Source organism: Hirundo rustica, chromosome 28, assembly GCF_015227805.2.
Source record: "Hirundo rustica isolate bHirRus1 chromosome 28, bHirRus1.pri.v3, whole genome shotgun sequence".
NCBI classification, from domain to species: Eukaryota; Metazoa; Chordata; class Aves; order Passeriformes; family Hirundinidae; genus Hirundo; species Hirundo rustica.
The window spans coordinates 3,867,099-3,879,120 of record NC_053477.1 but is presented as its reverse complement, the minus strand read 5'-3'; the positions used below and the strand labels follow the sequence as shown (position 1 = coordinate 3,879,120).

General features: G+C 63.8%; 1 protein-coding gene across 3 annotated transcripts; it reads left to right on the top strand.

Annotated features, from left to right (window-relative positions):
- The first annotated feature begins 4,461 nt into the window (after nt 1-4,461).
- FHIP2B (FHF complex subunit HOOK interacting protein 2B) lies at nt 4,462-11,844 on the top strand. Of its 3 annotated transcripts, XM_040087734.2 has the most exons (17): nt 4,462-4,573; nt 4,684-4,762; nt 6,395-6,564; nt 7,429-7,533; nt 8,286-8,408; nt 8,577-8,738; nt 8,826-9,022; nt 9,107-9,215; nt 9,470-9,546; nt 9,662-9,851; nt 9,921-10,090; nt 10,171-10,290; nt 10,368-10,458; nt 10,540-10,683; nt 10,854-10,994; nt 11,072-11,172; nt 11,274-11,844. In XM_040087734.2, the coding sequence occupies exons 1-17, from the start codon at nt 4,529-4,531 to the stop codon at nt 11,377-11,379; spliced, it is 2,130 nt and encodes a 709-aa protein (XP_039943668.1). In that variant the 5' UTR covers nt 4,462-4,528; the 3' UTR covers nt 11,380-11,844. The 3 variants fall into 3 exon arrangements, with proteins under 3 accessions (XP_039943668.1, XP_039943669.1, XP_058279690.1); XM_040087735.2 differs by lacking the exons at nt 11,072-11,172; nt 11,274-11,844 and having other exon boundaries at nt 9,717-9,851; nt 10,854-10,990; XM_058423707.1 differs by lacking the exons at nt 11,072-11,172; nt 11,274-11,844 and having other exon boundaries at nt 9,107-9,546; nt 9,717-9,851; nt 10,854-10,990.
- Nucleotides 11,845-12,022: the final 178 nt, after the last annotated feature.

Genomic DNA, 12,022 nt, shown 5'->3' with positions numbered 1-12,022 from the left:
CCCTGACCCCTCCGTGATCCCCTGACCCCTCCGTGCCCCCCGCAGTGTTTCAGGTGCGCCGCTGACCTGCAGCCGGTGCTGGAGCTGGACCTGCGCGGCTGCCGCGTCACCTCCAAGGACAGGCGAGGCCAGAAGATGCCCCACGCCCTGAAGGTGACGGCGACCACAGGAGAGGCGCTGGTCATCGGCTTCCAGAGCCGGCAGCAGGCTGAGGACTGGAGGAAGGTTTGGAGGTGTTGCAGCCGGGCAGGAGCGGGGTGGGCGCGGGGAAAAACGGGGGCGCGGCCCCGCTGCGGTGCTCCCGGAGGGGATGGGGACGATCCCGCGCGTCCCCGGTTCGCTCCTCGGCGTTGCGCGGGGTTTTAGACGGGGAGCCGTGGCCCGGGGTGCAGCGCTGCCCGTTCCCCCCGGCAGGTGATCGAGGAGGTGAGCAGCGAGGCCCCGAGCGGGCTGGCAGCCCTGGGGGTGCCAGCGGCACCTCCCTCGAGGTTCGGCAGGGTGAGTTCATCCCCCGGGGAAGCCAGGGACGGGAACGGCTCAGGAAAAACCCCCAACCCCGCACCCCGGCGTCCTTCCGCGGAGATCTACCCCGGGGAGAGGGTGGGGGGGTGCAGGGGGCTGAAACCCCACGGAGACGGGGCGCTGCCCATCGCAGCTCGGCGAGGAGGAAGAGGAGGGGGAGAAGGGCTCCCGGCAGAGCCCCGCCCGCAGCCCGCGGCCCGGAGAGGAGGCCAAAGGAGGTGAGGGGTGCGAGGGGCGGCGGTGAGGGCGGTGCCGCCCGCCGTGCCCGCTGACCGGGCTGCCCGCAGGGCTCCTGGCGGTGCGGCTGCTGGGGCGCTGGCAGCGCCTGCGGTGCGCGGTCCGGCACGGAGCCCTGCGCATGTTCCCGGAGCCCGGCGCCGCCCGGCGCCCCGTCTGCTCCCTGCGCCCCAACGGCTGCCAGGTGTCCCCGGGAGCGGCCGCCGGGTCCCCACAAAACCTCCGGATCCGCACGGCCCGGCACGGCCGGGAGCTGGCCCTGCTGCAGGTGAGAGACGGCCGCGGGTAGCTGGGGGTTCCTCAGGGGGGCACACACTGATACAGGGCTGGGGGTACCCCTGAGCCAGGGCCCGGCCCACGTGGGGCACCCACTGAGCCCAGACCCCTGCGCCGGGGGGAATCCCCTGAGCCCAAACCCCTGTCCCAAGGGTACCCCCTGAACCTGGACCTTGCCCCGAGGGCACCCCCTGAGCTCAGACTCGGCCCTAGAGGCACCCTCTGAGCCCAGACTCGGCCCTAGAGGCACCCCCTGAGCTCAGACTCGGCCCTAGAGTCACCCCCTGAGCCCAGACCCCTGCCCTGGAGGGCACCCCCTGAGCCTGGGGGGAACCCAGCCCCCTGAGCCCAGGCCCTGCCCCACACCAGGCCCGTTCGGACCAGGAGAGGGAAGCCTGGCTGAAGACCCTGCAGGCCAGGGGAGGAGCGGAGCCGAAGAAAGGTGCTGGGCCCCCCCCGAGACCCCCCAGGCCCAGCAGTCGCCCTGCAGCTGGGTAAGGAGCTTGGGCACCCCCAGCCCTCCCGCCCCGCTGCGGGGTGCCGGCAATAACGCCACCCCCTCCTGCCGTCAGGGGGCTGCTGCTGCGCCGTGTCCCGACCCCCAACACCTACATGGACGATCCCTTCGGGCAGCCCCCGCCAGCTGAGACCCCCAAACATCTCTACTCCAACGCGGAGCGGCTGCAGCAGCTGGTAACCTCTGCTCAGGGCCCTCAGGGTGGGGGGATCCGCTCCCACCGCCCCCTTGCCCGCGGGTTTCACCATCCTCATGCCCACCGGCTTCTCCCGGGTTTCCTTCGGCAGCAGCAGAGCCTGGACCGGGCAGTGCAAGGGCAGCCCAGGAGCGCCGTGTCCGCCCTGCCCACCTGTGCCAGCAGCCACGCCCCGGGCAGTGCCCGGCCCCCGCAGGCAGGTGAGAGGGGCTGGGAGCTCCAGCGTCCCCAGATCCGTGTGGGTGCCCTGAGAGCTGGAATCTGTGTGTCCTTCCCCTGCCCTTCCTCCTCTTCCTTTCTTCCTGATCATCCTTTCTCTTCTCTTCTCCCTGACCTTTCCTCCGTTCCCTTCCTCCAGATCGTTCTTCCTCTTCCCTTGGACCCCAAAATACTTCCTCCTCCCTTCCTCCCCAGGTTCCTTCCTCTGCTCTTTCTCCTGAACATCTTTTCCCTGAATTTCCTCCCCACCATCCTTCCCCTGCCTTTCCTCCTCGCCCTTCCTCTGTTCTCTTCCTCCTCACCTTCCCTCCTCTCCCCTTTGCCCCCAGCACCACCGGCGGCTCTCCGGGCCAGGCCCTCCAGCGTGCAGCTCCCAAAGGACACCCCCAACCTCCCGAGCGGGGATTTCTCCCTGTCCCAGCACACCCTGACGCTGCCCCAGAGGAAGGGGACGCGGGACGGGCTGGACGTCCTCATCGGTAGGAGCACGGACGGGCTCCGGCCCGGTGCCGGACGCTGCCCCAGGGGTTGAGGCTTGCCCGGGTTCGGCAGCGCTCCCGCTGTCCTTGCAGGGAAGAAAGCTTTTCCCAAGCTGGAGGAGAAGGTGGGGCAGCTGGAGAGCCGCGTGAAGGGCAGGCTGAAAGCCGGCTCCGAGATGAACCTGCTGGCCCTCGGCAAGTCGCTGAAGGGTCACATCGCCGCCAGCGCCGGCCCGGCCGGCTCCGAGGTGCGGGACGCGGGAGCAGGAGCGGAACGCGGGGGTGGCGAGGGCGGGAGCGCAGCACTCAGGCTTCTGGCGCCGCTTTTCCCGCAGGGATCGTTCCTCAGGCCGCTGCTGAAGCGAACGGCGTCGGCGAGGAGCGCCCTGAGGCCGCCCCCGTCCCCGCTCCTGGCGGCCAAGGGAAATGTGATGAGGAAGACGAAGGTGACTCCGGGATCCCGGGGAGCGGGGAGGGTTTGGAGGATCCCGCGGCACAGGGGAAGGAGGGATTGACACCCCACGCCTCAATTTGTCCAGGAGTGGGAGATGAAATCTGCGATGTGACCACGGAGCGGGAATCTTCCAGAGAACGTCCCAGAGAACATGGCAGAGAACATTCCAGAGAACGTCCCAGAGAACATTCCAGAGAACAACCCAGAGAACAACCCAGAGAACATTCCAGAGAACATTCCAGAAAATATCCCAGAGAACAACCCAGAGAGCATTCCAGAAAACATTGCAGAGAATAACCCAGAGAACATCGCAGAGAACATCCCAGAGAATATCCCAGAGAACATTCCAGAGAACGTCCAATGTTCTCCCAGAGAACAACACAGAGAACATTCCAGAGAACATCCCGGAGAATACCTGATGTTATCCCAGAGAACATCGTGCTGCACGTGGATCGTGCAGGACCAGCCTGGATTCAGCCTGGAATTCCGCTTTTCTCCCTCAGTATCATCATTACCACTACGCACATCTATTTTCTGTATTCAGATGTATCGATACGCACATATCGGCTCTCCACCCGCGCGTCTCCCGCCTCTCCCCTCTGCGTCCCCATCCCAGCTCCTCGTTTTGGGGGTTCAGAACTCCCAGGCCTGACTTCAGGAGCCGCTGGCTCTGTCCCCAGTGCGGGCCTGGTCCATCAGCAGGGCCCCAATTCCCCTCCCAGGATTTTCAGGGATGGGTGTGGATAAACGCAGCAGTTTTGGGGGACACAGATTTGGGAGGCACCCGATTGTCCATTCCCTGGAATCAGCAGGACCCGGGCTGGGCCCTGGGTGGTTTTCCAACAGCTGTGCTTGTCAGGGCTTGGTTTTAATTGGAGAAATGTTATTATATATTTTTTTTTTTAAAGAATAAAGAAAAAAAAAAATATTGTCGTAAAACTTGGGTTGAGTTGTGCTGTGGGAAAGGGTGAGCTGGGAAGGGGGGTGGCCTTGTCCTTGTCCTTGGGTGGCCTTTTCCTTGTCCTTGTCCTTGTCCTTGTCCTTGTCCCGGTCAGTGTGGGCTCCATCCCAGTGCAAGGAGGTTGTGGGGTCAATCCCGACCCCAGTAAGGAGTTTGTGGGGTCCATCCCTGTCCCTATAAAAGGAGTTTGTGGGGTCAACCCCAATACTGATGAAAGGAGTTTGTAGGGTCCATCCCCGTCCCAGAGAAAGAGATTATGGGGTCCATCGCCATCCCGGTGCAAGGAGGTTGTGGGGCCAATCCCGATCCCAGGGAAGGAGTTTGTGGGGTCCATCCTCATCCCAGAGAAGGAGATTATGGGGTTCATCCCCATAATCAGTCCCCATCCCTGGAAAAGAATCCCGTGGGGTCCCCCCCGGTGTGCTTGGGATTGGTTCCCATCCCAGCCCTGGCTCCCTCCCCATCCCGAGCCGCTCGCACGGAGCGATTTTAGGGCTGAGGCACCCTCCCAACCCCTCCGTCCTCCCCCTTCTCCGGATCCCGCCCCGATCCCGCCCCGATCCCGCCGGGAGCCGGAGCGGGGCGGCGCCGGCGGCTCGGGGCGGCACCGGGGGCGGTGGAACCGGCGGCGGGGTCGGGACCGGGGCCGCTCCCGGGGGTCGCAGCCATGCTCAGCCGGCTGGGAGCGCTGCTGCAGCAGGCGGTGGAGACGGTGAGCGGGGCCGGGGCCGGGGGGGAACACGGGAGGAACGGCGCCGGGACCGGGGCCGGGAGCGGGGGGATTCCGGGAGCCCCCCACGATCCCGATCCCGGTGTGAGCAGCGGGAGCCCAGCGTGGACCTGCTGGAAGCCTTCACCGAGCACTGGAGGGGCATCACCGGCTACTACCTGGAGGCCACAGGTGAGTGGGGAGCCCCGGGCTTGAGGTAGTTCTTTTCCCGGTATGGGATCCCCGTTTCCCAGGATTTTTTTTTTTTTTTTTTTTTCCCCCGGGATGGGGTCTTTATTTTCCCCCGGGATGGGGTCTTTATTTTCCCCCGGAATGGGGTCTCTGCAGCGTGGGAATGAAACCCTTGCGGTGTGGGAACGGAGTCCTCGTGTCCTAAGAGAGGTCCTTGTATCCTAAAATAGGGCGTCCTAAAAATGGGAATAAGCTCCCTGCGCCCAAGGAGGGGGGGTTGCGGGGCTCTAGGAGGGGACCCCATTCCCCGGGACACGATCCCATATCCTGGGAGGGGAGCGCGTGTCTTGGGGGAGGCTCCTAAATCAGGGTGCCCAGCCTGGGAAGGAGAGCTGTGCCCTGGGACAGGGTTTGGGGACGGGAGCCCGTGTCCCGGGACAAATCCCCGCGCCCTGGGACGGGACCCCGTGTCCCGGGACAAATCCCCGCGCCCTGGGACGGGACCCCATGTCCCGGGACAAATCCCCGCGCCCTGGGACGGGACCCCGCGCCCTGCGCCCGCCCTGGCACGTAGGGGACAGGCCAGGGGCCACCCCTCGCCGAACCCCGGCAGGATGGAGCCGCCGGGGCTCCTGTGCCCTGCCCAGCCGCGACCCCCCGGCACCGCGGTGGGATCGGGGCGGGTTTGGCCGGGCGGGGACGCGGGACGGGCTGGGGCGCGTTCCTTTGGGGGAAACAGCGCCGGGAGAGCTCCGGGCACGATTCCCGGCGGGACGGCGGTGCGGGCGGTGCCCGGGCAGGGGTCTCCGGTGCCCGGCGGGGGAAGCGGGATGTCCGGCAGAGCCCTAGGCCGGGGCGGAAGCGGTGGCTCCATCCTCACATTGCCATCTAGCGTCGTCCCCGCTGCGGAGGAGCGCGGCGTGCGGATGGCACGGAGCCGGGAAAAGCCCCGGCAGAGCCCCACCCGGGGCTGGCACCGCACCCGGGCACCCCTTCTCCTGCCGGGCCCGGGGGGCGACCCGCCGCACACCCCCGTTCTTGAACCCCCGAATCCGTGGATTAGTGGATTCCTGGATACTTGAATCCCCAGATCCCTGAATTCCCAAATCCCGATATCCCTGAATCCCTGGATCCCCACATCCCTGAACCCCTGGATCTCTGACTCCGCAAATCCCAATATCCCTGACTCCCAGGATCCCCGAATCTGTGGTTCCCTGAATCCCTGAAAGCCTGGATCCCCAAAGCCCCGAATCTCCGAATCCATGAATCCCTGAATCTCTGGATCCTCGGGTCCCTGGATCCCTGACTCCCCAGATCCCAATATCCCTGAACCGGTGGATCCCTGAATCCAGATCCTGAAGCCCCAAATCCCCAAATCCAAGGACCCCTGAACCTCTGAATCCCTGACTCCCCAAATCCCAATATCCCTGAACCCATGGATCCCCGAATCCAGATCCTGAAGCCCCAAATCTCCAAATCCCCAAATCCATGAACCCCTGAACCTCTGGATCCCCGAATCCTTGAATCCCCGGATCCCTTGATCCCCAATCCCCGAATCCCTGAACCCCAAACCCCCGAATCCCCAAATCCCTTGATCCCCAAACCCCCGAATCCCCGATTCCCGGTCTCCAGACGAGAGCATCCCGGCGCGGCAGACGGACATTCCGTGGCGCCTGCGGCAGATGTTGGACATCCTGGTGCACGAGGAGCAGCAGCGCCCGGCGGGGGAGACGGGGCCGTGCCTCGAGTTCCTGCTGCAGCACAAGCTGCTGGAAACGCTGGGAACGCTGGGGAAGGCGGAGGTGAGCCAGGGAATCGGGAAAATCCCTCCGGAGGGGCCGAGGCCGCAGCCGCTCCCGGCTGCTTCACGTGGTGCCCCTCCGTCGTTTTCATTCTGGAGCGTTTTTACTGGGAACCGGAGTTTGTCAGGTCGCAGAACTTGGGGTGGATTGGGGTTTTTGTTTTGGAAAATTTGCTTTTATTTGGGAGAAAATCGGCTTTTTTTAGAGGGGAAATTTGGCTTTTTTTGAGGGAAAACTTGGCTTTTTTTGGGAGGGTCTTGGATTACTCAAATTCCCCACTGGGATCCTTTCTGGGATCTTGCACTCCAGCGCATCCCTGCTTGCATGGGAAGGTGTTTTTTGTTTTTTTTTTTTAATCTTAATTTTAAAATATAATTAAATTTAAAAATATAATTTAATTTTAAAATTTAATTTAATTTAAAAATATAATTTAATTTAAAAATCAACTAATATTTTTAAACCTAATGTCACCCAGTTTGGGTTTTTTTTTTTGTTTAAACATCTGGCACTTGGCTTTTGCAGGATGAGGTGCCAGGTGTGGGAAAAAAGTAAATACTGCCCAAATATATAACAATTACAGCAGCTTTTTTAAATAAGAGCAACGAAACCCCTAGAAATAAAATTTTATTTAAATATAATTGGTTCAGTCACACCCATGAGGATTTGAAGTTTCGGCGTGCTGGACTTTTAACACCCTAAACGCTGAGAAACGACAAACAACCCCTCAGATTTTAATTCTCACTTTTGAGACGACCTGAGTTAAACCCTCGTTACTAAAGGGGTGGGGTTTTTTCGGGATAATTTTGGGGCGACTCGGGGCGATTCCCGGGAAATGATGGGATGTGTCTCCGGTGGTTTTCCCAGTATCCCCCCGGGATGAGGCAGCAGGTGCTGCTCTTCTTCAGCCGCGCTCTGGGGCGGCTGCAGCACCCGCTGCTGCACTACCTCAACGTCCACCGGCCCGTGCAGGTGAGGTCCCGCCTGGCCCCGGGGGTTTGTAAGGGTTTTTACTTTGCCTGGGTCACCAGGAGTCCGTGGTTTTGGGGAGGATGAGCTGGAACAGACGGGAGGGAGCTAAGAGGATGAAGTGTTTGTTAATGTTTAGATGTTTGTTAATGTATATAGGTATTTATGGGATATTGAAGGTTTTTAAGGGTGGGACGGGAGCCTGGTCAGGGCAAGGTGGAGCCAAAATGGTCACAGAATGGGGAGGAAATGGGCAGAAAATGGGCGCAGAATGGACACGGAATGGTCACAAAGTGGACAGAAAATGGACACAAAAATGGACCCCCAAATGGTCACAGAATGGATGCAAAATAGACCCAAAATGGATCCCAAAGTAGTCAACAGAATGGTCACAAAATGGTCATAAAAAATGGACCCCAAATGGACCCTTGGTCACGAGGTCTCACACTTTGATAACTTTTGGTCCATTTGCACATTGGGGTTTAATTGTCCAATTCCAGCTCCAGGTTATGAAGTCCCATCCTTCTTGTTCCCCCCTCCAGCCCAGCCCACCGTTGTTTTTGGGGTTTTGGGCCTGAAAACTCGTCACAGTTGTCCTTGGCAGGAACAGGATTTGCTTTGTGTCCCTGCTGTGTGCAGAGAGCTGAGTGACCCTGAGTGTGAGCTCAGAGCTGCACCCCTGGGCAGCGCAGAACCCAAAATGCACAAAAGCCAAAACTTAAAGCACCCCCACATCCCCATCCCTGCCTCCCCAGAAGCTGCTCCAGCTCAGCGGGGACCGCCTGGGCTCCGGCACGGAGAAGGAGGAGGTGCAGCTCGCCGCTGTGCTCTGCTCCAAAATCCAGCAGGATCCCGGCCTGCTGCCCTATATCCTGGAGGTGGGACAGCGTGGGGTTTGGGCTCCTGTAATTGGGATTTTTTATTTTTTTTTTTTTTGACCCGTTTTGCAGCCTCCTCCCTCGCCGCAAAGCTCCTCGTGTCGAGGAGGAGGAGGAGGAGGAGGAAGGTGGCGGCCACGATGCTTTGCTGCTCCTCTTCCTCTCCAGGGAAAGAGCGTCCTGAACGGGAGGAGAGCGCCGGGCAGCGCCAGGGAAGAGGCTTTGGATCCTGCCCCGGGCAGCGCTGCCAGCCCCGCTCCGGCCGAGCCCTCCCCGCCCCGCAGGGACGGCAGCCTGGTCGCCTGCCTGCTGGGGCTGTGCAGGAGCAAGGTGCGGGCGCAGCGGCGGCGCCGGAGGGGCGGCGGGGCACCGCCAGGCGTGTGCCGACCCCTCTGCCCTTCCTCCTCTTCCTCGCAGAAGAGCCGGGTGGCGCTGAAGGCTCGGGAGAACCTGCTGCTGCTGGCGGGGCTGTCCCAGGAGGCGGCTGCCGCCTGCCTGGTGCGCGGCGGTGCCCTGTGCCAGCTGCTGGCCGGGCACCTCCGCGACCTCTACGGCGCCGTGCCCGCCGGCACCGACCCCGCCGACGTCCTGGCCATGGACAGGGCCAGCTGGAGGTGAGGGGGCGCGGGGTCGGGGGGTCCCAGGTGGGTGTCACCGCCCGGGCGGCGTCACGGCCCCGCGTTCTCCGTCCCGTGCAGGTCGCCGGGGGACGGGGACGGTGACGGGGGATTCCCGGGGAAGGAGAGCCTGGTTGAGTTCCTGGGCTGGCTGGATTTCCTGGATGAGCTGGTGACGGGCGCCCACCCGGTGAGGATCACGGGGTTAATTAGCGTGGGAGTTAATTTGTGCCCAATCCCCAGTTTGCCACCTGCCCCGAGCGCTGAGTGTCGCGTCACCACCTCCGGCGGTCGCTCCACCGCTTCCTTGGGCAGCCCCATCCCAACATCCAATCCCCTTTTCTGGGAAGAAACCCTTCCCAATCCAACCCAAACCTCCCTGCGCACAACTGAGACCGTGTCCCCTTGTCCTGTGGGGCTCCCCACTCTCAACCCCTCCCTCAGCTCGTGGCCGATGCCATCACCGAGGCCGTGGAGGAGAAGTTCTTCCAGGGAATCCTGCAGCCGCAGCTCCTGCAGATGTGAGTGACCCCCCAAGCTGGGCTGCCCCGCCCCTCAGGACCCCCCCCTTTGGAGCCAGGATCGGGGCCCCTTCCCCTTTTTCCCTGGACAACCGCCCCGTGCCCGCCCCGGCAGGTCGGAGCCGGCCGTGCTGGGCGCCACGGCCGTGCTGACGGCGACGGTGCGGCAGCTCCGCTCGCCCGCCCTGCTCCACCGCCTCGTCCTCTTCCTGCTGGGACCCCAGCGGCACCCCGAGACCCCCGGGGACGCCCCGCACCCGCTGCGGGCTCAGCTCATCGACCGCTGCGACCACCTGTGCGACGAGGTGAGCCCGGCCCCGCGCCGGGGCTGCTCGGGGCTGGGGCTCTGCTCTCACCCCGCCCGCCGTGCCCAGATCAGCCTGGCCAGCCTGCGGCTCTTCGAGGAGCTCCTGCGGAAGCCCCACGAGCACGTGGCTCACAACCTGGTGCTGCGGAACCTGGAGGCCAGGGCGTACCTGCAGCGCGGCCCCCAGGCCCCCGAGGAGCGCGGAGCCCCCGAGACCGACCCCGAGGAGGACGGGCTGTGAGCCTGGGGGGTGCCGGGGCGGGGTGGGGAAAGGGGGGGGGGGGCCCACCCCACTAACGCCGACCCCGCAACAACAGGGACCTGGAGGAGGATCCCTATTTCACCGACGGATTCCCGGACGACTTTGGGACGGCAAAAAACCCTTCCCCGGCATCCAGCCCGTCGGGGAAGGGGCGAGCGAGCGAGGTGGTCAGCAGGTAGGGGGTTTGGAGGGGCCGGGCTGGGATTTGGGGGCTGCATTCCCCCTCCCCACGCTGTCCTCCCTCTCTTCCAGCTTCCTCTGCCTGGTCCCCGAGGAGGCCAAGACCTCCTCGTGCATGGAGGAGGGCGGATACGACACCTACGTGCACGATGCCCTGGGGATGGTGGGTGCTGCCTGGGGGTGTCCCCACCCTGCCGGCGGCTGTCCCCGCTCCGGCTCTCACCCGCTGTCCCCTCCCGGCCAGGTCCAGGCGTGCCGTGCCAGCGCTGCCCCGTGGGGCTGGCCCTCGTCCCCCCGGCCCCTGGACTCCTGTCACCCCGGGGTGGATTTTTACGAGGGGCACTTCCTCAAGGTGCTGTTTGACCGCGTGAGCCGGATCCTGGATCAGGTACCGGGGATACACCTGGGCTCTCACCGGGCTCTGCCCCGCATGGGGGGCTCCAGGACCCCCATAATGGGGACAAAGTGGCCAAAAGCTCGGCGGGGACGGGCTCAGAACGAGGGGATGTCGGGGGGTCACCCCCACTCCAGCTCCTGAGCGTTTCTCCCCGCTCCCAGCCCTACAGCCTGAACCTGCAGGTGACCTCGGTGCTGTCCCACCTGGCCGCCTTCCCCCACCCTCACCTGCACGAGTACCTGCTGGACCCCTACCTCAACCTGGCCCCCGGCTGCCGCTCGCTCTTCTCCGTCCTCGTCAGGGTAACGTCGCCCACGGGGCTGTGGGGACGCGGGGACACGCCCGGACGGGGTGGGGTGACTCTTCCCTCCCTCCCCAGGTGATCGGGGACCTGATGCAGCGGCTCCAGCGCGTGCCCCACGCCCGGGCCAAGCTGCTCCTGGTGCGCCGGCAGCTCCTGGGGCTGGTGCCGGGAGAGCAGTGAGTGCTGGGGAGGGGGCGGGGGGTGTTGTTTAAAAATGCCTTTTTGGGGAGGGGTCGTACCCCACAGAGCCCGCCCCTCATGGCTGGTGTCCCCGCAGGATGGATCACACGGTGCTGTTCAAGGGGGTGGTGGTGCTGGAGGAGTTCTGCAAGGAGCTGGCTGCCATTGCCCTGGTCAAGGGGCCGCCCGAGGGGCCACCCTGAGCCCCTCCCCGAGCTCCCCCTCTTGGGCCGGGCTGTGGTGGCCGCTGGGGGTGGCCCAGCCCACGTTCTGGTGGCCCTGGAGTGGCCGTGGCACCGCGGGAAGGACGGGGAGGCGCCGAGTCCTTCCTTTGTCACCCGGGCCAGCCCCGAGGTGATGCCGCGTGCTGGGCGCGGGGCCGTGGGTGCTGTGGCTCCTCCTGGGTGGTGGTTCCTGCTCCCCTGAGCCCCTCCGAGGCTCCAGCAGGGAATTTTTTAGGCGATGATGGGGTGTGTGGGGCAGTGCCCCCCTGCCCTCTTCTGCTGACTTGATTGTCCCCTGCCCTGGCGCTGTGGCAGGGGGAGTGTGACACGTGTGACAAGTGTGTGTGTGCGTGACACACGTGTGTGGTCTGGTGAGGGACTGTCCCCCCCAGACCCTGCACAGCCCCTCCCCAGGGTGATGGGACTCTGCTCCAATAAAGCTGTGATGCAGCACCATCTCCTGCGCCCCTTCCCAAACACCCCCAAACCCCACTCCCACTGCCCCCAAACACCCCCAAACCCCTGTCCCTATTTCCCCTAAATCCCACTCCCCACTTCCCCCAAACCCCACTCCCGCTTCCCCCAAACACCCCCAAATCCACTCCCCATTTCCCCCAAACCC